Below are 23,374 nucleotides of genomic sequence, written 5' to 3'. Positions count from 1 at the left end.
AGAAAACGTCAGAACTTCAGGTTTTTATTTTTAAAATACAGGAGGGGCCGGCGCCGTGGTGCAGTGGGCTAATCCTCCGCCTGCGGCGCCGGCACCCCACATGGGTGCCACTTCTAGTCCCAGTTGCTCCACTTCTGATCCAGCTCTCTGCTGTGGCCTGGGAGAGCAGGCCTTGGGCCCTGCACCTGTGTAGGAGACCGGCAGAGAGCACCTGGCTCCTGGCTTTGGATCGGCGCAGTTCTGGCCATTTGGAGTGAACTGGTGGAGGGAAGACCTTTCTCTCTGTCCCTCTCACTGTCTGTGGCTCTATTTCTCAAATAAAATAAATAAAATCTTTAAAAATAAAATAAAGGAAAGCAACTGAGTTTTACTCATGTTTAATATGTGAAACGGGAGTATATACACACGCACACCAGGGAAGCACGCTTGGGATGGCGTCGTGGCACAGGTGCCAGCCGCTGCCCGTGCCGCCGGCATCCGGTACCCATGGCACTGCTCTCTGCTCAGTGGGAAGGCAGCTGGGGTGGCAGCAGATGGTGGCCCAAGTGTTGGGGTCCCTGCCACCCAGGTGGGGGGGGGAACCTCTCCCTCTGTCACTCTTTCAAATGCATATATTTTTTAAATGCCCATTTTTTTCCCCCTAGGAAGATTGTGTGGCCTTTGACAGGGACAATCTGAGCTCGCGGGCTCAGTAACATTGCTCCACGGATGTCGAATGAAAAAACGCAGGCAGGAAACAGACCACTTTTCTAGGGCAGGAGCGCGGGCCCTCCCCGTGGTCAAGGCCGGGAGAGGGCAGCAGCGCTCACGGAGGCTGGCGGGGTCTTCCTCCTCCCTGTTCTGTGGCTGCTGCCTGCAAAGTTGTGTTGGCCTTCAAGGCCCCAGATGGTTCAACGTAAACAATGACTTGTGATCTTGACCTTGGGAAGCTTCTAGAAAATGGGCCACAGGGCTCCGAGGTGTGAGCCATGGAGCGGGTGAGGCCAAGGGGCCGGGACCCCCGTCCCCAGGAGGAGGGAGAGCTCCCAGCAGCTGGCCGGGCCGCACCTGGGAGTCGCCTCTCCGCCCGAGCCCTCCAGCTAGCCCCAGCGGAGGAACGGAGGCTGCTCCACCGGGGCGAGGGCAGGCAGTGCGGTGCCAGCGCCCGCGTCACCCACAGGTCAGCACAGACCCAAGACTGTTCGCGCCTGTCGGCCGGAGGGCGCCAGCACGGTGGCTTCTGGGAGCTGCTCGCTCTCGACCGCCTCACCCTGACGTTACACAGGCACGGCAGCTGTTCATGTTTTTATTCAGGAAGGCGACACACAGCGTGGCTATCGTAGAGAATGCAAAGCACACACACAGGACACTGGGCGGCGACACGGGGACCTTGGCGGGGCTCAGGGCCCCTGCGTGGCCACCGCGGCCACCGCAGCAGGCAACACGGTGGACCAGCGCTACGCCAGGTTTCATCTTCGTCCTTTGCTCATTCAGCAAAGCTGACTGGGACTGTGCTGGGGACAAAGGGGGACAGAGTCAGTCCCTGCCCCCGGGAGCTCAGTCTACCAGTGAGACGGGGGCCAACAGTCGGCACAAGACGCACAGCCAGTCCTCCCTGGCACAGGCTCAGTGTGCCATGGGGCCGGCCGGGGCGGCGCCCTGGAAGAGGGGAGGCCCGAGGGCCCACCTGGACGGGGAGCGGGCACAGGGAAGCCCCCCGGGCTTGGGCCTCGCCTCAGCTGAGCAGCCCCTCCTTGCGGGGAGCAGTGTGTCTGGGCGGAGCGCACGGCTTAAACCCCACACGGGGCAGAGGGCAGCCTGCCCACCTCAGCACTTCCACTGTGCTGGGCAGAGCGGCCGGCGGCAGCCTCTCCTCTCCGGCCTCAGCGCCTCTGTCGGGGGAGGGCGAGGTGGGTGGCAGTGGGTGAAAGGGGCCAAAGACACAGGACTCAGACACAGAGCCGCCCACCGGCTGCTGCCCGCCCGCCCAGCGGCGCTCGGGACACTTTCTACGCATTCGCTGGCGGGCAAAGTCAAACCACAGAACACTTCTCTCCACAGCACAATCGCTTCAGAGAATCGGCCCCCCCGGCCACCAGGGAGCGCCGCGGCCCCGGCCCGGCCGTCAGTCGAAGGTGATGCGGAAGCTGCGCTCCTGCTCCTTGCGCCGCCCCTCGCACACCTTGGTCACCTCCTCCACCTTCCGCTGCAGCAGCGCCGAGTTCTGGTCGATCCACTGCAGCGAGTCCATGTGCGCGTTGAGGATCTTGCAGATCTGCTGCAGGGGGTCGCTGGTGTCGGCGGGGCCCCCGGACGTGTTCAGGTGCTCGATGATGTCCTTGAGGTCCTGGGCCATGCGCTTGAGCTGCGCGTCGATGTTCTCGGCCAGCTTGTAGGTCTTCTCGCGCTCCTCGTCGGCGTGCTGCAGGCACACGGCCCCGCTCTGCTCCTTCACCCAGCCCTCCAGCGGGCTCAGCAGGTCCTCCAGCTCCTTCTGCTGCGACAGGATGAAGTCGAGCTCCTGGTCCAGCCGCTTCTGGTCCAGCTTCACCTTCTCCACCTGGCGGTGCAGGCTGGTGATGCGCTCGCCGTTCTCGACGAGCGTGCGGTCCCAGGCGTTCACCTGGGTGGCCTGCTGCAGGAAGTGCCGCTCCTGGTCCTCCAGCTCCAGGCTCCACTTGTTGATGAGGCTCTCCAGCTGCGCGTAGGTCATCGCGGGGCTGCCGGCCGCCCCGGTGGCTGCGCTGGGGGCCGCTGGAGCACTCGCGGCGGCCGTCGTGTTGCTGGGGACCCCGGCCGGCGCCAGAGGTTTTAGATTCAAGGCGAAGCTGGTGGTGGTGGTGGTGGTGGTGGTGGCAGCAGCGGACGTCACCGTGGAGGTGCCGGCAGCTGCTCCAGGGGCCTTCAAGGTGAAGCCCAGCGTCCCAGGCGCGGGCGCCGCGGCGGTGGTCGCTGGGGCACCGAGGGAGAGCCCCGTGCCGGTGGATGAGGTGGGAGCCGCGGCTATGGAGGCAAAGAGGGTGGGCCCAGCGTTGGAGGTGGCGGCGGGCGTGGGCGCGGCCGGCTGGCTGGGCCCTGCCCCCGTGGCCGCTGGCGTGGCTGCGGTGAAGGGAGACCCGGTCAGCGCCGTGGGCTGGGTGGCCGAACTCCCCACGGAGCCGATGTTGAAGCCAGACGTCCCCGTCTGCGAGGAGCTTCCCCCGGTGAAGGAGAACCCTCCGGATGTGGTGGCGGGGGCCGCAGGCGTGGTGGTAGAGCCGAACACAAAGCCGGTGGGAGCTGTGCCCTGGCTGGAGGTGACGGTGCCCGACGTGGCACTGGTGAGGGTGCTGCTGCCGAGCCCAAAGCCACTGGGGTTTGCTGTGGCTGAGGTGGCCGCCGTGCTGCCCAAGTTCAGCTTCGGGGCGTTGAGACCTAGGGAGAAGCCGGTGCCTCCGGAAGCGGGAGTCGTGGTGCCAAAACTGAACGCCGGGGTCTGGGCTGCTGGCGCTTGGGTCGTGAGAGAGAACAGCCCGGTGGAAGGGGTGCTCGCGGCCGCAGGGGAGGGAGTCCCAAAATTAAACCCGCCAGAGCTAGACGTAGAGAAAGAGAACCCCGTCGCCGGCGTGGTGCTGGTTGCTGTCTTTGCGGTACCAAAGGTGAACCCGCCTGTGGGGGCCCCAGTGCCTCCAAAATTAAACCCGCTCATGGCTCCAGCTCTGGTCGGCAGCAGCTGCTCCGGCTCCCACAGCCAACCTGATGAAATCTGCAAACTGGGAAGATTTTTAAAGCAGAGGAAGGGACATGATCAGACGGCAGTCTCGGCCAGCAAGGTGGGAACACAGCAGCCCCTCCCCCTGTTCTGCGTAACCTACACCGGCCTCGCGCCCGCGGACGCAGTGGAGCTGTTCCCAGGGAGCAGGACCAGACGACGCTGTGCCAGCGCTCCCCGGAGGTGCCAGCGGCTGGCCCTGACAACTGGGAAGCATGGTCTGATCCGCTCGGGCCGCTCTGGGTGCTGTTCTGGGCTTCACAAAGACAGACGTGGGCCCAGAAACCGGGGCGTGGCTGCCGAGGGCCCAATGCAGGCCCGCGCCTCACCGCTCAGCAGGAGGGATGCACCACAGTGCCTGGCGCCAGGCTGAATCAAGGCCGGGGTCAGCCGCTCAGCGCCCTCCCTTCCCTGGAGCAGGAGACGGTGGGCACCGGTGGGCAAGGCAAGACGCAGGTGAGAGGACAACGGCACCCAGAGGCGCCAGGAGCCAGCACACCCCCGCTTGCTTTAAGCTGACAGCACTGAGGAAGGGGCGTGTGCGGGGGCGGGACAGGGCTATTTCCGCACAAACGGTCACACTTGGGACGTGGGTGATGAGGGGCCCAGGAGAGCTCACTCACAACTGCCCCAAGGCGGGATTCCTAAGCCCCTCACCCGGCATGGAGACGGACCACGGGCACCCCCGCGTCCAGCCGCGGGAGACAGGCCGGGCAGAGGCAGCTTCCAGTGCGCAGCTCACGTCGGAGACGGACGAGCGCCCCACCTCCACTGCACCTGCTGCCTTCCGCACAGACTGACTTTTGGGAGATGGAGAATTCTGCGGGCTCACTTCCCAAATGCCTGCAAAGGCCAGAACTGGGCCAGGTCAAAGCTGGGAGCCAGGAAGCAGGTCTCCCCTGTGGGGGGCAGGGACCCAACTACTCGGGTCATCACCAACATCCCCCAGGTCTGCACTGGCAGAAGCCAGTCAGGAGCAGAGCTGGGGAACACCCAGGGCCTGCATATGAGGCGCAACCATCTTAACGGCTTCCTACCCGCCCCTTCCCCCACCCATACTCCTGCGGCAATGACACCAGGGTCCCTAGTGCTGGACCTGCCTAGTCTAAGCTAGAGGACCGCAACTAGCTGCCCAGCGGCAACACCCGAGAGCACGTGGTCAAGACAGCCGCGCCCCCGCGGAGCCCGTGTCTCATTTCCAGCTCTGGCTCTGGCTCTGGTTCCTGGCCGACCAGACTCCAGGAGGCAGGGATGGCTCCAATCACTGGGCTGCCGCCACGCACCTGGGAGAATGGACTGGGCTCCCAGCTCCGGCCCTGGCCCCAGCGTTACAGATCGGGGGCATGAACCAGCAGATGGGAGTGCACACACTTGCTCTGCCTGCCAAAGAAGAAGATCCCCCTGTGGCGGGATCCTGGCCGTGACATTCTCACCAGGGTTTTCTGGGGGTTCCTGAGAAAGGTCCTCAGAGGCCGCAGCAGGTGTCTGGGCCCCAGCTACCTCCTGCGTGACAGGACCACCTCCTCCCTGTGCAGCGTCTCAGGCAGGGGCTGCCACAACCAGTAGCTAAAAACATCCAAACAGCTACACCTACACGTCTGTTCTCAAGAACTCAGCTCCAGAGAGCACTTGCTATTAATAAGTTACAGCTAAAATCCCCCAAGGGCACTTATAAAAAGCTCTTTGTGGGGCTGGCGCTGTGGCATAGTGGTTAAAGCCACTGCCTGCAGTGCTGGCATCCCATATGGGCACCTGGTCGTGGCCCGGCTGCTCCACTTCCTACCCAGCTCTCTGGTGTGGCCTGGAAAAGCAGGAGCAGATGCCCCAAGTCTTTGAGACCCTGCACCGGCGTGGGAGACCTGGAAGCTCCTGGCTTCGGATCGGCGCAGCTCTGGCCGTTGGGGAGTGAACCAGTGGATCAAAGACCTCCCTTTCTCTCTGCTTCTGCCACTCTGCCCTTCAAATAAACAAATAAATGACCTGCACTGTTTCTCGCCCCTGACCTTGGTACCCAGGGCCCTAGTGGGCATTTCGGCACTGAACCAAGGAACGGGAGCTCTGCCTTTCAAAATGCGACAGCCTCGTCGGTTCCTGCCACCCAGGGCTCCGTGCCTAAGGGCACACGTGTGGACCCAGCCCTGCTCTACACCATCACGAGCTCCTCCTCACCCCTATAAACAAGTTTTGGGGCAGGTACAATGGGCAGCAGGTTCAGTCAGGGCAAACAGGGAGGGCAAGGGCCTGGGAGTGGGCAGAGGCGGAAGCAGAAGGCAAATCGGGGGCCCAGGGCCTTGGGGGCTGGAGACAGTGGGTGCAGTAAAGGGTTGGGGGGCTGGAGACAGTGGGTGCAGTAAAGGGTTGGGGGGCTGGAGACAGTGGGTGCAGTAAAGGGTTGAGGGGCTGGAGACAGTGGGTGCAGAAAAGGGTTGGGGGCTGGAGACAGTGGACGCAGTAAAGGGTCAGCCCAGGAGGCCTGGAGAGGCCAAGCCCTGCACATCCCAAAAAGAGGAGCAGCCTCCGCAATGTTCTGCCCGAGGGTCAGTGCTGACAATGCTTAGCCACACAGGCCACCACACCTACTGGACTGACAGTGAAAACCTAAGGCTTCGGGGCGCTTCTCTGGCCGGTGTTCCCACGTCACGCTGTGGCGAAGGTGACACACAATAGGGACTCCACTCTGAATTCTGAACTCCACTCCTAGGCCGGTGATATGCAACAGGATCCTCCCCAGTGGCGCTGGCCAGCAGTGACCAGCAGGGCAAACAACCAGAGGCGCACACACGGCTTCTAGGAGCTGGGAAGACAGGACACACGCTCCCCAGCTCTAAAGGAGCCAGCCCTACGGACGCACTTTAGACTTCCAGAAGCGTAGAATACACACTGCTTTCAGCCACCCAGCCTGCTAGCCACAGCAGCTGCGCCAACCTGACGGCAAGGAGGCGGCAGCAGAAAGCACAGAGTTGGACGGGAAAATGCACCTGCCCGTTGGGGCTGGAAGGGGATGGAGCCACAGGTCAGCTGCGGAAGGAAGCGTGAGGTGCGATGCTGCAGCCCGGGCATCCCCACTGCTGGGGTGACTGCCAGGGACACTGGGAGACGGAGGACGTGGAAGGTGTCAGCTCCCCGGTCTCGCTCCCTGCTGTGTCCTCAGCACCCAGCACTCGATAAATAGCCAGGGTCAGGGTCAGCCTGACTGGATGAGGACACTACCTGCCGTTACCCAGTGCCACCGGCAGGCCCAGCTCTGTGCCAGGAGCACTAGGCCACGGCACACGGAATGAGCAACAGGCCACAGCTGTCACGGGGCCAGCCAACGGCCCCAGCACGGGATCCACGTCCTCCGGCACCTACACTGACCACCGACCACCAGCCGGGGGGCAGGGATGCTCCACTGAGCACGTCAGGGTTAGGTCTTGGGGGTTCCCAAGCAGATGTGCGGCTGAGGGAGCCCCAGATGGCAGGGGGAGGGGTGGAGCCGGGGCAGAGGCCTGACGCCGGGCTGCCTTTACCTCTCCCCTCTGCGGCCTGCATGACCCTTCAGCTCTGACCCACATCTGCCGCCGACACTCGCTAACAAGCTCTGTGCCCTCGGGTGGCAGGGAGCCCAGCAAAGCTCACTCCCCAGGACTCCATGACGGTGGGTGCTGAATCCGTGTGCCCTGAGGGGCTGCGGGGGCCGTGAACACTGTGGGCACGCGCTGACTTAGCAGCAGGCCTGTGGCCTTTTCTGCTAGTCTCCTGGCCCAGCACAGCTCAAGGTGGGGAGCAGGCTCTGCCCCTCCACTCCCAGCCTTGGGCTCACTGGCTCTAAGCTCACCCCCTGTGCCTTGGTTTCCCCATCTGCAGGGTGATGAACTTAGCTGATGAGGGTCAGGCTCCTGCCATTCAGCTGACGGCCACCTGGTGGTGCTGCAACCACACTGAGCCCAGAGGACACCAGGAAGCACAGGGCCAAGAGCTCTCTGCAGAACCTCCTCTCCCCCACTGCCCCCACCTCCCCCACGGGAAGTCGCTGCTTAGCAATGGAGTGAAGAGGGCCGTGGGACCAGACACCAGAGAAGGGCAGCAAAGGAGATGAGAGCGCAGGTGGGGATTGAGAGCCTTGTGAGGCTGATCCAGGGTTGAGGCTCCAACATCTTCCCCCACCCCCGGGTGTCTGGCCCACACCTTGGCTGTGTCAGGGCAGGCACTCCCTGTCCGCGTCCTGTCCACGTCCTGTCCCCTGCCCACCTGGGCATCTTCACTGGCCTTTGCCACCAGCACAGTAAACCCTGTATGTCAAACAGCTGCTCCCTACAAACCCAGCTGTTCTTAAACATCCTGTGCAAGCGCCGGTTCGAGGCCCAGCTGCTCCGTTTGATCCAGCTCCCTGCTAATGCACCGGAGAACGCAGTGGAGGATGGCCCAAGTGTTTGGGCCCCTGCTACCTGTGTGGGAGTCTTGGATGGAGTTCCAGGTTCCTGGCTTTGGCCTGACCCAGCCCTACGGGGAGTGAACCAGCGAATGGAAGATCTCTCTTCTTGTAACTCTGCCTTTCAAATAAATAAATATTTTTCTTTAAGATTTATTTGGAACTCAGAAGTACACAGAGAGAGCAGAGACAGAGACAGAGAGAGAGGTCTTCCATCCGATGGTTCATTCCCCAACTGGCCACAATGCCCAGAGCTATGCCGATCTGAAGCCAGGAGCCAGGATTTTCTTCTAGGTCTCCCACGTGGGTGCAGGGTCCCAAGGACTTGGGCCATCTTCCACTGCATTTCAGGCCACAGCAGAGAGCTGGATCGGAAGTGGAGCAGCTGGGACTCAAACTGGTGCCCACATGGGATGCTGGAGGCAGCAGCTTTTTGCAACAAGACAGTGCTGGTCCCATAAATAAATCTTCAAAAAAGGGGAGGGCAGGGGAGGGGAGGGAGAGGAAGCACTGTGGCCTAGCGGGCAGCCACCACCTGCACTGTCTGCAGGTTCGAGTCCCAGCTGCTCCACTTCTGATCCAGCTCTCTGCTATGGCCTGGGAAAGTAGTGCAAGTTGGCCCAAGTGGGAGACCCGGAAGCAGCTCCTGGCTCCTGGCTTGGGATCAGCCCTGCTCCAGCCGTAGCAGCCATCTGAGGAGTGAACCATGGATGGAAGACTTTCTGCTTCTCAGTAATTCTGCCTTTCAAATAAATAAATGCATCTTTAAAAAAGCCAGCAAGCCAGCCAGCGTCTCCCAGTGCTCCATGGATGCGACACCCAGCTCCAGCTTCTGACCACTTTCCTGCTAACGGCAGCCGCGATGGCTCAGGTGAGCGTGGCCCCTGCCACCCACTGGGGACACCTGGTTTGAGTTCCCGTCTCTCAGCTCCAGCTTCGTCCTGGCCCAGTCCTGACTGTGTGTGGGGGGGCCCATGAAGGGGAGACAGCTGGGTATTTCTGGCCAGACCAGCGTGTGGATTCCCAGGGGATGGGCCGCAGCCTGGCGGTGGCCTGGGCTCTCTCTCCCGCTGTCACACAGCCACGCTGCCTGTGGGCACAGTCTGCAGCTTCCCCCGCCCCTCTGTCGGGCCGTCTCTCCACACAGTACCAGGGAGGGCGGATGGAGCCGCCTGCCGGCGTTCGACCGCCCTCAGGATTCTGCCCGTCTCTTCCAGCCCGTTCCTCCCCAAGCCTTTCAACCGCCCAGGTCTAGGAGACAGGCAGGAACAAGCGTGCACCTGTCTGTGCGGGTGGCTCTGCCTGCCTGCCGGCCCCCTCCGCCGAGTCACAGGAACCCTGGCTGCATGCGAGCTGGGTGACTAAGTTCTCAGTGTCCCCGTGCCCAGGTGCCCCAGTCCTCAGCCGACCCAACGACACACGCGTTTTAGAAAACCGCAAGTTCACCGTGTGAGCAAGGCCTCAAGTTCTTGGGATCCCCATAAAAAGGTACAGAGAACACCGTGTGCCTGTCTCGCCCAAGTCTCACGGCCACCCGCTGCTTCCCAGAGGGCCTCTCGGTGCATTCCAGCCTGCAGGTGCACCCCCTACCCCCTCACCTACACGCCCACGCCCACCCCCACACTTACACACCCTCACATATCCCCACCCCACGCCCCCACTCAACACCCAACACCTCCACTCACACACACATACACCTACCCCCACCCCTGCCCCCGTCTACACCAGGGGCAGGTGGGAGACTCACTGCTGGGCACCGCTCCCACCTGGCTGAAGCACCTGAGGCATCTCCTGCAGGACAGACAGGGAAAGCGAGGCTGGGAGCGGCGCCGACCCGGCCAGGCACAAAGCCCCGCCGGCCACCTGCTGCCCAGCACCGTCTCCGGGACGCAGCCTCCCACGCTTCCCTCTCCCTTCTTCCTCTTGCAGTCCCTCCCCGGCTAATCGGCAATTACCCTCTCCTCCGCTCCCGAGGCCCGCAGACACCTGGAGGGGCTCATGGGGTACAAACAGCAACTCCCCCACAGGAGCAGGAGCAGGCACGGAGGCGGATCCCAGAGCCCCTGCTCCTAGTGCAAAACACCAGGACGGGAGGGGATGGAGGAACACTCTGCCTGGGGCCCTTTTTGTTAAGAACTGTTTGGTTTCTTTCTCTAGTATCCAGAGCTTTTATCCTCCTCAACCTAACTACATTACAAAAGGGGGGGGGGGGGGTGCTGTGGTGCAGCAGGCAGAGCTGCCGCCTGCAGTGCCGGCTTGAGTCCCGGCTGCTCCTCTTCCGATCCAGCTCTCTGCTGTGGCCTGGGAGAGCAGTAGAAGATGGCTCAGGTCCTCGGGCCCCTGCACCCGCGTGGGAGACCCGGAGGAGGCTCCTGGCTGCTGGCTTCGGATCAGCACAGCTCTGGCCACTACAGCCAACTGGGGAGTGAGCCAGCAGATGGAAGACCTCTCTCTGCCTTTCAAATACATAAATAGATCTTAAGGTCTTCCTTTGCCGTTGGTTCACCCTCCAATGGCCACCGCGGCCGGCGCGCTGCGGCCGGCACACCGCACTGATCCGGTGGCAGGAGCCAGGTGCTTCTCCTGGTCTCCCATGGGGTGCAGGGCCCAAGCACTTGGGCCATCCTCCACTGCACTCCCGGGCCACAGCAGAGAGCTGGCTTGGAAGAGGGGCAACCGGGACAGAATCCAGTGCCCCAACCGGGACTAGAACCCGGTGTGCCGGCGCCGCAAGGCGGAGGATTAGCCTAGTGAGCCGCGGCGCCGGCCCATAAATAGATCTTAAAGAGAGAGGTGCTGCCCGGGAAACCTGCACCTCGTACCAGTGCACCCGGGTCTGGGCCCGTCTCCTGGCTTCTGCCCCAGCTCCCTGCTCATGTGCATGCTGGGGGGCAGCAGGTGACACCCACGTGTGAGGTCCAAGCTCCTGGCTCTGGCCTGGCCCAGCCCTCACTGTTGCAGGGCCTTGGGGTTGAACCAGCAGTGGAACAATGCATTCATTAAGAATTGTTTCTCGAGCCGGCGCCGTGGCTCAATAGGCTAATCCTCCACCTTGCGGCGCCGGCACACCGGGTTCTAGTCCCGGTCGGGGCGCCGGATTCTGTCCCGGTTGCCCCTCTTCCAGGCCAGCCCTCTGCTGTGGCCAGGGAGTGCAGTGGAGGATGGCCCAGGTGCTTGGGCCCTGCACCCCATGGGAGACCAGGAAAAGCACCTGGCTCCTGGCTCCTGCCATCGGATCAGCGCGGTGCGCCGGCTGCAGCGGCGGCCATTGGAGGGTGAACCAACGGCAAAGGAAGACCTTTCTCTCTGTCTCTCTCTCTCACTGTCCACTCTGCCTGTCAAAAAAAAAAAAAAATTGTTTCTCTTGGGGCAGGCGCTGTGGCGCAGCAGGTAAAGCCGCCGCCTGCAACACCGGCATCCCGTGTGGGCGCTGGTTTGAGCCCCAGTTACACTACTTCCAGTCCAGCTCTCTGCTGTGGCCTGGGAAAGCAGTAGAACATGGCCCAAGTGCTTGCAACCCTGCATCCCTGTGGGAGACCCGGAGAAAGCTCCTGGCTCCGGTGAAGCCCAGCTCCAGCCGTTTCAGCCATTTAGAGTGAACCAGCGGATGGAAAACCTCTCTGTAACTGTGCCTCTCAATCAAATCATTAAATAAAAAAATCTATATTCTTAAAAAAAAAAAAAAAAAACAAAGAAACAAAGCAAGCCGAGGGGAGGGGCTGACTAACCTTCTCCCCAGGGAGTGTGGGGAGAGCCACAGAAAGGCTCCTAGAGGAGGAAGACAGTTTGGTTTTGAAAGGTGAGTGAGGGCAGGAAGCCGTGATGGGCATCCGTCACTCATCACCTCGTTCCAGGCGCCGGCGCAGATGGGGGAGGCGGCAGGACAGCACAGGATCTGCACCAAGACCCAGGGCTGATGAGGCCGGCACAGATGTTCAGGGACAGAGCCTCCCCAGGAGCGAGAGTTGGGAGTGGAGCGGAGCATCCACGCGGGGCTGCACCCCTACGGGCACACCTGGCTCTGCTTCTGAGTCCAGCCCCCCGCTAGTGTGACCCTGGGAGGCAGCAGCGGCGGTTCCAGTCGCGGGGTCCCCATTACTCACATGGAAGACCCGCTCCCTGCTTCCACCTGACCCAGGCCAGACTCTTGCGAGCACCTGGACAGCAAACCAGTGATGGGAACGCCGTTTCTCTCTCAAATAAAACAAGCAAACGCACACTTCAAACCTCCTAGGGCGGCACTGGTAAACTGTGGGCAAGTCGGAACCCTTGTGCAGTGTTGGTGGCACAGAAATGACACAGCTCACAAAGCTACAGCACTTTCCCTCTCCCGGGTCCTGCTGCCGCGAGCACGGAGACCTGCTGGGGCCGGCACCTGGCCTACGGCTGACAGCGCCCGGATCCCTGCTGCCCGTGCGGGAGACTTGGTCAAGTCCTCGGCCCCCAGCTTCAACCTGGCCCAGATGCAGCCACTGTGGGCCTCTGCAGAATGAACCAGCGGATGGGAACTGTCTCTGCCTTTGTTATTTTTTAAAGATTCATTTATTTGAAAGGCAGAGTTACAGAGAGGCAGAGAGAGAGAGAGAGGTTTTCCATCTGCTGGTTCACTTCCCAGGTGGCCGCAATGGCCGGAGCTGCGCTGATCTGAAGCCAGGAGCTTCTTCTGGGTCTCCCACTTGGGTGCAGGGGCCCAAGGGCTTGGGTCATCCTCTGCTGCCTTCCCCAGGCCACAGCAGAGAGCTGGGTCAGAAGTAGAGCAGCCAGGACTCAAACCAGCGCCCATATGGGATGCAGGCACTGCAAGCGGCAGCCTTACTGGCTATGCCACATAACCGGCCCCCTTCTCTGCCTCTTAAACAAAAAAAGAGGCATGCCCAAGTGCAGCCCGTTTGCTGTGTAAACTGCTCTCAATGTGTGTCCAAGGCAAAGACCACCAAGAAGTTCACCATTCAGAGGGCTGGCATTGTGGTGCAGTGGGTTCAGTTGCCACCTACTATGCCGTCATCCCATATGGGCACCGGTTTGAGTCCCAAATACTCCACTTCTGATCCAGCTTCCTGCTAATGACCTGGGACAGCAGTGGAAGATGGCCCATGTACCTGCACCCCTGTGGGAGACTGGAAGAAGCTCCTGGCTTCAGATCACCACAGCTCCAGCCATTGCAGCCATTTGGGAGTGAACCAGTAGATGGAAGATCTCTGTAACTCTGCCTCTCAAGTAAATAAATCTTTTAGAAAAAAGAAAGAGAGGGGCTGGCACTGTGGCACAGCGGGTTAATGCCCTGGCCTGAAATGCTGGCATCCCGTATGGACACCGTTTTGAGACCCGGTTGCTCCACTTCTTGTCCAGCTCTGTGCTGTGGCCTGGGAAAGCAGTAGAAGATGGCCCAGGTCCTTGGGCCCTGCACCCACGTGGGAGACCTGGAAGAAGCTCCTGGCTCTGGATCAGCTCAGCCCTGGTTGTTGCGGCCAACTGGCGAGTGAACCATCAGATGGAAGACCTCTCTCTCCCCCTCTCTCTGCCTCTCCTTCTCTCTCTCTGTGTAACTCTTTCAAATAAATAAATAAATCTTAAAAGAAGAAAAAGAAAACCTACGGGGGGGCAATGGAAGTCACACTTAGGAACAAAGTTATGGATGACCCAGCGATTCCTCTTGTAGATACACACACAGGAAAGCAGAACACAGCTGGCACACAGATGCTGACAGCGCATTACTCCAAGCAGCCAAACAGAAAGGCCCAAGCGGATGGACGGAGAGGCAGACGTTTCTACCCACACCCTGCAGTGTGTTCCATCCACATACAAGAGGTGTGAAGCGCCCATCCGGCTGCAGTGACGGCAAGGGCACGCGTGCGCCGCAGGGCCGTCAGGGCGAAGCTTCTAGAAAGGCAGACGCCTGGAGACAGCAGCTGCACCAGGGCCTGCCTGGGTGGGAGGGAGGACTGAGGGGACGATGGTCCTGCACTACCCCCCAGGTCACCAGCCAACCAGGGGCTGCCAGTCAAGGGGCAAGCGGCCAGCGGAGCGGCTGCAGGCGAGCAGGGAGCTCACCCCGAGGACGCTGGAGCTCCTAACAGGACCCTGCTCTCCGGGCTGGCTGGTGACCCGGGTGAGAACAGGCTGGGGTGTGGACAGAGTTTTGAAACCCCGCAGTGAATCGGGGCCACCAGGGCAGGCACAGCACACTGAGACCTGGAGAGGGGCTGAAGCAGGGGGCAGGGGCCGTGTCGGGGCAAGACCCCGCCTCACTCATCAACACCTGCTTCCCCAGGGGAGAGGCACCATGTCAGCGGGGGAGGGAGGGAGGGGTTGCCATGGAGAGGTTTCTCTGGGAACCAGGGAAAGCAGCCAGCGTGGGGGGCAGGGTGACGGATTCTGCCCCAGTCTAATGGCTACAGTAATATCTCAGGGACACAGGTCCTCTTTTCCGGGCTTTATCTGCACTGGTGGGAACTGGGGTCACTCCCCCTTCACAGATAAGCGCAGCGAGGCCTAGAGAACTTGAGGACCTTGCCCGAAGTCACACAGCTCACTAGGACTCTGACCACAGCCCGGCTCCCAGCTAGCCTCTCCTCGGTGCCACACAGCACCCCACCCACCCTCTGTGACACCCCAGGTCGTCGCACGACCTCCTGGGGCAGCTCAGCTCTCACAGAGGCATCCAAGGGGACTCCCACCCTGGGGCCCAAGAGGCTTGGAGTGAGGAGGGGCCCTGCTCTCGTCTGCCACCCAACTCTTCCAGCTGTGGCAGGGTGGGCAGGAGTCAGGGAACCCAGGGCCCTGCCCATGCACCTGCTGGGGGGGACCACCAGGGGGCCCCAAGTGTCCTGTGAGGCCTTTCCAGGGACACGTGCCAACCACAGGAGCGCCCAGCCCCTCCGGCTCAGAGCCCCTGGCTGATTAACCGGCTGCGGTTTCCCGCGTTCCTTCTGAATTACTCGCTGTCCTTTGAGACTGCGATCTCACAGGAAAAAAAAAAAAATCCAGCGTTTCCGTTTCCGTGGAACCAGCCGCTCCTGGACCATGGGCCAGCCCTAGACATCACCTGCGCCGTTCCAGGGGCCCAGGTACTCCTTGTGTCCCCGACACAGGCCCACGGGGCTGGGGGGACAGCTCTCACCTGCTGAGCCAGGTGCTGGTTCTGCTTGCACCCCCATTTCCCTGGAGGGGACAGCAGCACAGGCCACCAGGGCGAGTGACAGCAGCCAAGGGACGGAGCAACCCAGAACTGGCCCTGTCCTCTATCCCAGGCCCGGACCTGGGGCTCGGGGAGGAGGGTAGGCGGCACAACGGCCTCGCCAGTCCACAGCTGGAGTTCCGCCCTCCTCCTGTCTCCGTGTCACAGGTGCTGCGCTGGGTTACCCAGGCGGGCCCTGCGTACAGGCCCGCAGGTCTTTCCAGGGAGAGGCAGGAGGAGCAATGGGGGAGCCAGGCGACGGCACGATAGGAGGTGAGGAAGAGGCCCCCGCTGAAGGACACAGGTGGGCTCGCAGGCTGGGGACGAGCGTCTGCCCCGAGCCCCAGGAGCGCAGCGCTGTGCACCACCTCAGTCCCCTCCTTCCAGAGCTCTAAGGGAGCCAAGTGCGTGGCAACCTGTGACAGTAGAACAGGAAACCGAGAGAGGGTGACAGCAAGGATGCCCAGCCAGCTCGGCAGCGGGGGCCTGGCCTGGCTGTGAGCGCTCCTGCGGGGACTCTGAGCCGCCGGCCACGTGGCAGCCTGACCGCCTGCCCACCCCCACGCTGCCCTTTCTGCAGCGGAGCTGGCCTTGGCCTTCTGCCCTTGTTTGCCAGGACGCCCACCCCCAGCCCCTGCACCCTTGGTCTGCGTGACTGCTACCCTCCCTGACCCTGCGCAGCAGCCGCTGTATTGAATCTCCAACTTCTGCGCAAAAACAACTCTTTTGGGGGCCGGCGCTGTGGCACAGTGGGTTAACGCCCTGGCCTGAAGCTCCAGCATCCCATATGGGCACTGGTTCAAGACCCGGCTGCTCCACTTCCGATCCAGCTCTCTGCTGTGGCCTGGGAAAGCAGTGGAAGATGGCCCAAGTCCTTGGGCCCCTGCACCTGCATGGGAGACCTGGAAGAAGCTCCTGGCTCCTGGCTTTGGATCGGCGCAGCTCTGGCTGTTGTGGCCAATTGGGGAGTGAACCAGCAGAGGCAAGACCTCTCCCTCTCTCTGTGTAACTCTGACTTTCAAATTAAAAAAAAAAAAAAAAAAAAAAAAAGAAATCTTTTACAAAAATGTCCTGACCACTTCCAAGGTCGCAGCCTGGGGCCGTGAGGGACAATTCTGGGGAGGAGGTGCCTGACCTTGCCCTCCAATACAGAACAAAGTGTGGACGGAGCGGGATGAGTGAACACGCACAGACCTTGCGCCCCGTCGGCGCTGGGCTTCACCCGCCCCACTTCCGGCCCCCAGCCCTGCTCAGGAGGGCAGCTCTCCTGGGCCACTGAGCCGGGCCCCAGACGCGGTGGAGGTGGGAGGTGTGCGGGCCGCCTGGCTCGGACCCGTGCTGAGGCTCGGGACTGGAACCTGGGTCCTGGCTGATGCAAAACTTGGGGCCCTTTCCATCACGCCAAGCGCTACCTTGACTGGGAAACACGGGGGGCTGCGGCAACAGCGCAGGTGACAGGGGAGGGCAGGCTGGATCCACACAGCTCGGCAAACCTGAGGTGTGAGCTGAAGGTCCAGGCCTGGAGCCCGCTCAGGGCCCCGGGCCCTGACGGTGGGCTCTGCGCGCCTCTCCTACTTCCTGGCGCCTCAGCCTGGTCTCCGCAGCTGGCCCACGCCCGAGGCTCCATTTGGATTCTTGGGGCCCCACACAGGGGCTGGTCCCCTCCCCCTCCGAGCCCCTTACCAGGCTGCGTGGGGCCTCTCCCTCATGCAGGGCTAAGCGGGAGGGAGCCTAGCCGTTGCCAGGTGCTCCTGGGCCCCCAGAGAATCCTCTCGCTCCTCCCAGCAAAGAGCCACAGCTGATGCAACCTGCCTGCAATCGGCCGCCTCACTCCCCGACAGGTGCCTCCGCACCAAAAAAGGAGTCCCAGCAGCCACGGCCCAGGAGTGAAGGGGCCAGCGCCCCAACCCCAGAGACCACGACCCGGGTGGCAGGCAGCTGCGGAGGCCCCACCCGCGCACTAGCAGCGCAGGGCGCTAACTGGCGTCCACTTAGCACCACTGAGTCAAGCTGCTGGGGGCGGGGGGACGCGGGGCTCTCCTGGTGGGCATCTGCACTTCCAGTTATTCAAAACAGCCCACCCAGCCACCCCCTCAAAGGCCGCGTACCAAGCTGCGCCATGACGCCAGCGTCTCATCCGTGCGCCGAGCCGAGCCCCGGCGGCTCCACTTCCGCTGCAGCTCCCTGCGGATGCACCGGGACGGCCGCAGAAGACGGCCCGGGCGCCTGGGCCCCTGCACCCGCGGGGGAGACCTGCACGGAGCTCCAGGCTCCTGGCCTCAGCCTGGCTCTGCCCTGGCCACTGCGGCCGTTGGGAGAATGAACCAGCGGATGCAGTAGCCCTCCTGTAACTGTGCCTTTCAAATAAATTTTAAAAAGCTGAAGCATTTTCCATAAAGTACCGAACGGTCTTCAAAACGGTCAAGGCCAAGTGTGGGGCCACCGCCACAGAGCAGGGGGGCTGTGGAGGCCCAACGGGGAAGAGGGGACAGGCGTGAAGGGAGGGCGGCGTGCCGAGGCTCCTGGCCCGGGCTGGCGACTAACGTGCCACAGGACCACGTTCGCGGGGGCGCTGGGCGAGGCCACACAGACTCGCTGTACACCTCTCAACCTCCCTGTCAACCTCCATCACTCCCAAGCACGGCTTATTAAACACCCCCTCCCCGTGCATAAGGGGGCGGGGGGCGAGATTACGTGCCCCCTCCCCGTGCATAAGGGGGGGGGGAACGTGCCCCCTCCACGCCAGCGGCGTGGCCGCCACCCCACCAACACCTGCGCGTGCAAGTGGGGGAGACCGGCCAAGTCTCCCAGGGCAGCCATGGAGCCGGAACACACCCCCCACCACGGGAGACCTCGGCCCGGGAAGACCGGCCGGAGACCACGTGCTCAGAGTGGACAGGCCGGATCCCGGACGAACCGGGGCTGACCTCTAGGTGGAGGGGCGCAGGGTAGGAAGGCAGGCGTCTTCTGCAGCAGAGAACAGCCCCGGACCCACCGGGCTGGGGCAGGGCGGCCCCCAACCTCACGCCCTCCTGGGAACCGGCCGGAAGTGCGCGCCGCCCCCCGTTTCAGGCAGGGGTGGGGGGCGGCCGAGTGCTGTCTGAAAAGCAGTCCGGGCGAGCAGAGGCCAGGGGTCGGGGAGGGCAACAAGGCCCGAATGCCCGCGTCCACCACGTGCGGCGAGGCCGAGCAGGGTCCCCTAACCAGGACGCGGGCGCCTGTGTTCTGGATACAGCGAACTTATTCTGTTTAGAGAAAGGAGCCCGGAGAGTTCATTTTTTTTTTTTTTTTTTTTTTTTTGCCCCGGGGCCCCGCTGGCAGGTCCGGGACCTGAGTGGAACGCGGGCTGACGGTGACTCCGGGCCACGCGGCTTCTCGGGGTGGGACGGCAGTTGGGGGGCACGGAGAGATCCGAGTGGGGCCGGCTGGAGAGGACCCCAAAACGCACGCAACACGGTGCGCGGCCGGACCCCCGAGCCCCAGGGACGGGGCCCCGCCAGACCCGAGGGGGGCGAGGGCGGGAGGAGGAGCCCCCGGGCCCCCGAGAGGCGGCCGCGCAGGGGCGGGGCGCGGAGGGATCCGCGGGCCGCGCCCGCCACCCGCGCTATATCTGTCCCCAGTCCCCCGGGCCGCCTCAGTCCCATCCGCACACCACGCTGCCGCGCCGCCGCTTCTGCCCGCGCAGCCCCGGCCATGGCTCTGTAGCCGCTGCCCCAGGTGCCCCCAACCCGCCCCGCGCTTACCGCGCCTGCGCCCTCCGCTCCCACCGTCTCGCTTCAGCCGAGGCCGCCGCCGCCTCTTCTTGCCGCAGCCATGGAGTGAGTAACCGCTCGCCCCTCCCTCTCCAACCGCCCTTCCCGCCCTTTCGCAGCTCGCGGCCCTCACGACCGGGCTGGGGGGTGGGGGGGACGTCAGCGTGGAATCACGGTCGCGCAGGCGCAGAAGAGGGAAGCTGGGCGGGCGACGGCGCATGCGCACTCGGCCGGAGCTGGGCCGGGGGGAGGGAGGGTGTTTTTCTAGAGGCTTTCGGGCCGCCCGCGTGCTGTTGCGCCTGCGTACTAATCCCCAGAGAAGCTGAGTGTTGTTTTTCTCTCCGTCCCTGAACTTTTGCATCCGCCTCGTACGCGTGCAGGGGCCGCTGTGAGGGACTGCGCATGCGCACCAATCCCCCAGCGGGCAGAGGCATGCGCGAACAATTGAACGGAGCATGCGCCTTGGCCCTCAGCCGAGAGCGCACGTGTGGAGGGGTGGGGGTTGGGCAGCCGCTCTCCGACAGTGCGCCTGCGCGCTCTCATGGCGCGGCTTCCCTCCTGTTCAATGACGCCCTTGCGGGGGCGGGGACTGGCTTAGATGGACAGGGTAGAAGGTGGGACTTAGGACTGGTTAGGACTGGGGTAGACCGTGGGTTCCCGGCTGTCGCGAGGGGCGGGGCTTGAGGAGGGGCGGGACCGACACTGCCCTTACCTGAGGGGCGGAGTTTCGATCCGGCAAGGAGGCGGGGCCTCGGCCCTGTCAGGGAGGGGCGGGGCGGTGGCGTCGCCTCAGGGAAGGGTGGGGTTTGAGTGGAAGGCAGCGATGGAGTGGGGTACAGGGGCGACTGCTCTGTGGCACGATCTGAGAGGATGGGACGGCTGGGTGAAACTGCCCCGGGGGCTGAATCTCGGTGGAGGAGGAGGATGCTGTGGGGGGGTGGGAGGGGCTTCAGGGAATTCCCCTGGGAGACCTTGGGTCTCTGCGGGAGGGGAAGGGTGGGGCTGGGGGACTCTGGGCAGGTTGCTCCCAAAGAGAATTCCCTTGGGAGTGGGTGGGGCTCGGGGCTTGGGGGGTGGAGACCCCCCATGGAGCCCCGTCGGTGTCCCGGGGACTCTGGCTGGTAGGCCGGGCTGGCCGCTGACCCCGCCGGCCCTTGTCGCCAACCTGCAGGTCCTCCGCCATCACCCCGGTGCCTGTGTTTGCCCCGCTGAGCAACCCGCAGAGCCGCCTCCCAGCCGCAGTCAGTGCAGCCGCCTCCACTGCCCCGCGCCTGTGCCACGGCCATGTCACTGCTGGCGACCCTGGGGCTGGAGCTGGACAGGGCCCTGCTCCCAGCTAGCGGGCTGGGCTGGCTCGTCGACTATGGGAAGCTCCCCCTGGCCCCCGCCCCCCTGGGCCCCTATGAGGTCCTGGGGGGAGCCCTGGAGGGCGGGCTTCCAGGGGGAGGAGAGCCCTTGGCAGGTAAGGAGGCAGGGGCGCGGTGGGGGGGGGGGGTTCGGGTGCTCACTGGCTAAAGTGAATGGGTGCAGGATGCCAGGCTGTGTTGGGTGCAGTGGGGACAGGATTGCTACCCTCCTGGACCTGGCGCTAGTGGGGGGGCGCACAGGGAGACCTGGCCCCCAAGAAGGCGCAGGTGGAGGGAGCAGCGTTCGCAGAGGCACTGCTGTGTCTGTGTGATTCGCGGTGGCTATTCCCTAATTAGTAAAGAAGGACTAGGGGGGGTGCGTGTGATGATCTCGCTCATGGGTTGATTGACTGGGTGGTTCCCCAATCGCTGGATTGGCCGGCTGGTGACTTGGTTGGCTGATGGTTGGCTGGTGAGTTGGTTGGTTGGCTGGTTGGTTTGTTGGTTGGCTGATGGTTGGCTGGTGAGTTGGTTGGTTGGCTGGTTGGTTTGTTGGCTGGTGAGTTGGTTGGCTGATGGTTGGCTGGTTGGTTTGTTGGCTGATGACTAGCTGGTTGGCTGGTTGGTTGGTTGCCTGGCTCACTGGTTTGGGGACTGGTCTGTTGGCTCCCTGACCGCAGGCTGACTGGTTGTTGGTTTACTGAGTGAATGGGACAGATCAGCCCGAGTGGAGTGGCCATGGGCTGGGGGCACGGAGTTGGGGGCTCAGGGCTCTTTGTGTCCCCTCCAATCCCCAGGGGACGGCTTCTCGGACTGGATGACGGAGCGGGTAGACTTCACCGCCCTCCTCCCTCTGGAGCCCACCGTGCCCCCAGGCGCCCTGCCCCCGCCCTCCCCCTCCGCCCCTGACCTGGAAGCCATGGCCTCCCTGCTCAAGAAGGAGCTGGAGCAGATGGAGGACTTCTTCCTCGAGGCCCCGCTGCTCCCGGCCCCCTCCCCGCCGCCGCCCGCCCTCCCCCTCCCCGTCCCCAGCTTTGACCTCCCCCAGCCCCCTGCCCTGGACACCCTGGACTTGCTGGCCATCTACTGCCGCGGCGAGGCCGGCCAGGGGGATTCGGGCTTGGTGCCCCCGCCCCCGCCGCCGCAGACCCCGCCCCCGCCCCCAGCCCCTCGCCCGGCCCCTTACCCCAGTCCTGCCACGGCCCGAGGGGACCGCAAGCAGAAGAAGAGAGACCAGAACAAGTCCGCGGCTCTGAGGTACCGGCAGAGGAAGCGGGCAGAGGGCGAGGCCCTGGAGGGCGAGTGCCAGGGGCTGGAGGCGCGGAACCGGGAGCTGAGGGAGCGGGCCGAGTCGGTGGAGAGGGAGATCCAGTACGTCAAGGACCTGCTCATCGAGGTGTACAAGGCGCGGAGCCAGAGGGGCCGCAGCAGCTAGGGCGGGGGGAGGGGCGGGGTCTAGGTGGACAGGGCGGGAGCCAGAGGGGGCCGCAGCCAGGGGGGCGGGGAGCTAAGTGTACAGGGCGGGAGCTAGGGGGGCGGGGGGCTAGGTGGGCAGGGCGGGAGCCAGAGGGGGCCGCAGCCAGGGGGGCGGGGAGCTAAGTGTACAGGGCGGGAGCTAGGGGGGCGGGGGGCTAGGTGGACAAGGCGCGGAGCCAGAGGGGCCGCAGCAGCTAGGGCGGGGGGAGGGGCGGGGTCTAGGTGCACAGGGCGGGAGCTAGGGGGGCGGGGGGCTAGGTGGACAAGGCGCGGAGCCAGAGGGGCCGCAACAGCTAGGGCGGGGAGAGGGGCAGGGGGCTAGGTGGGCAGGGCGGGAGCCAGAGGGGGCCGCAGCCAGGGGGCCGGGGAGCTAAGTGTACAGGGCGGGAGCTAGGGGGGTGGGGGGCTAGGTGGGCAGGGAGGGAACCAGAGGGGCCGCAGCTAGGGGGCGGGGGGCAAGATGTACAGGGCAGGAGCCAGAGGGGCCGCAGCTAGGGGGCCGGGGGGGCTAGGTGTACAGGGCGGGAGCTAGTGGGGCGGAGGGATAGGAGGACAAGGCGGGAGCCAGAGGGGCCGCAGCTAGGGGGAGGGGCGGCCCTAGGTGTACAAGGCCCTGTCCCGGCCTCTCCTGCCCTCTGCCCTCCCCAGGCTCTTGGGATCTTTGGCTCCAGCCCAGACTCCCATTCGCGTGCAGGGGTGCGGGGGAGTGGGGCAGGGAGGTGAGGGGTCCACAGAGTAACAGGGGCCCAGCCAAGCTCCGGGAGGGAGCCAGGTTCCCAGAGCTGGTGGATGGGTGGGTGAGGGGCCGAGATGGTGGCTGGGGGTCGTTTTAGCTCCGGGAGAGAATCAGTGTTGTGTGAAGGTGTTGGGGGAGGGGCAGCATCTGGGGGGTGGGTAGGGGCGGATCCTTGGGGTGAGAACAAATAAAACGCAGAATTTCCCGGGGCCGTGAGTCGTCTCTCTTTTTTAAAAAATAAACTTGTCTTTTTAAATTTTTTTACTTAGTGATTTCTAGAGATTTATCTGTTTGGGAGGCAGGGTGACAGAGGGGAGAGACAGGGCGAGGTCACAGCGCTGGTCACTCCCCCATGGGGGGAGCCATCCTTGGAACTGCAGGATCTCGGTGAATTTTCCCACGATCCAACAGGTCTCCCTGTCCTTCCGGGTGGAGATGGGGAGCCTGCTGCACCCTCCTTGGAGCCTTTCCCAGTGCCCCGGGGGCAGCGGTCTCCCGCAGGAGCAGAGGGCCCGGGCACTTGGGCCATCATCGCCTGCTGCCTTCCCAGGCGCTACCAGGAAGCTGGACCCGAAGCAGAAGGCCAGGATCCAGCCCAGCACCCAGTCACACACACACACACCCCGTCTACTTCCACTTTATTTGAAGGGCAGACAGCGTTTGAGCCGAGGGAGACCGAGGGCTCTCTGAGGCGAGGGAAAGGTGGCGCCCACACAGATGCCGGGGTGAGGGAAGGGACCCACGGT

The 23,374-nt window shown here is 63.6% G+C and overlaps 4 protein-coding genes across 10 annotated transcripts in view; 2 read left to right on the top strand and 2 right to left on the bottom strand.

Annotated features, from left to right (window-relative positions):
• IL4I1 (interleukin 4 induced 1) overlaps positions 1–19,199 on the bottom strand; it is a 30,035-nt gene extending 10,836 nt beyond the window's left edge. For 2 of the 4 annotated variants that reach the window (XM_051841662.2, XM_051841660.2), the window contains exon 1: positions 19,062–19,199. The gene's annotated coding sequence lies outside the window, so the exon portion shown is untranslated. Of the gene's footprint in view, positions 1–17,001; positions 17,123–19,061 lie in introns of those variants that run through there. The other 2 variants (XM_051841663.2, XM_051841661.2) reach the window with 1 other exon arrangement.
• On the bottom strand, positions 362–19,195 carry NUP62 (nucleoporin 62). 2 transcript variants are annotated; one of them, XM_051841666.2, is made up of 2 exons: positions 19,062–19,195; positions 362–3,731 (listed from the first exon to the last, which is right to left on the bottom strand). In XM_051841666.2, exon 2 carries the CDS (start codon positions 3,665–3,667, stop codon positions 2,105–2,107), a length of 1,563 nt encoding a protein of 520 aa, XP_051697626.1. In that variant the 5' UTR covers positions 3,668–3,731; positions 19,062–19,195; the 3' UTR covers positions 362–2,104. The 2 variants fall into 2 exon arrangements, with proteins under 2 accessions (XP_051697626.1, XP_008251901.1); XM_008253679.4 differs by lacking the exon at positions 19,062–19,195 and adding an exon at positions 17,002–17,137.
• LOC138846788 (collagen, type I, alpha 1b-like) lies at positions 17,438–19,421 on the top strand. Its single transcript, XM_070063493.1, has 3 exons — positions 17,438–17,494; positions 18,271–18,774; positions 18,939–19,421. The coding sequence occupies exons 1-3, from the start codon at positions 17,438–17,440 to the stop codon at positions 19,419–19,421; spliced, it is 1,044 nt and encodes a 347-aa protein (XP_069919594.1).
• On the top strand, positions 18,997–22,837 carry ATF5 (activating transcription factor 5). 3 transcript variants are annotated; one of them, XR_011384178.1, is made up of 5 exons: positions 18,997–19,136; positions 20,242–20,532; positions 21,214–21,875; positions 22,115–22,150; positions 22,303–22,837. XR_011384178.1 is itself a non-coding variant. In XM_051841676.2 (4 exons), exons 2-3 carry the CDS (start codon positions 20,355–20,357, stop codon positions 21,849–21,851), a joined length of 816 nt encoding a protein of 271 aa, XP_051697636.1. In that variant the 5' UTR covers positions 18,997–19,136; positions 20,242–20,354; the 3' UTR covers positions 21,852–21,875; positions 22,115–22,837. The 3 variants fall into 3 exon arrangements, 2 of the variants coding, with proteins under 2 accessions (XP_051697636.1, XP_051697637.1); XM_051841676.2 differs by having other exon boundaries at positions 22,115–22,837; XM_051841677.2 differs by lacking the exons at positions 18,997–19,136; positions 22,115–22,150; positions 22,303–22,837 and adding an exon at positions 19,553–19,684 and having other exon boundaries at positions 21,214–21,930.
• Positions 22,838–23,374: the final 537 nt, after the last annotated feature.

This window comes from Oryctolagus cuniculus, chromosome 18 (assembly GCF_964237555.1).
Source record: "Oryctolagus cuniculus chromosome 18, mOryCun1.1, whole genome shotgun sequence".
Lineage (NCBI taxonomy): Eukaryota > Metazoa > Chordata > Mammalia > Lagomorpha > Leporidae > Oryctolagus > Oryctolagus cuniculus.
Note: the sequence above shows the minus strand (reverse complement) of the source record. Positions and strands in the feature narration are given on the sequence as shown.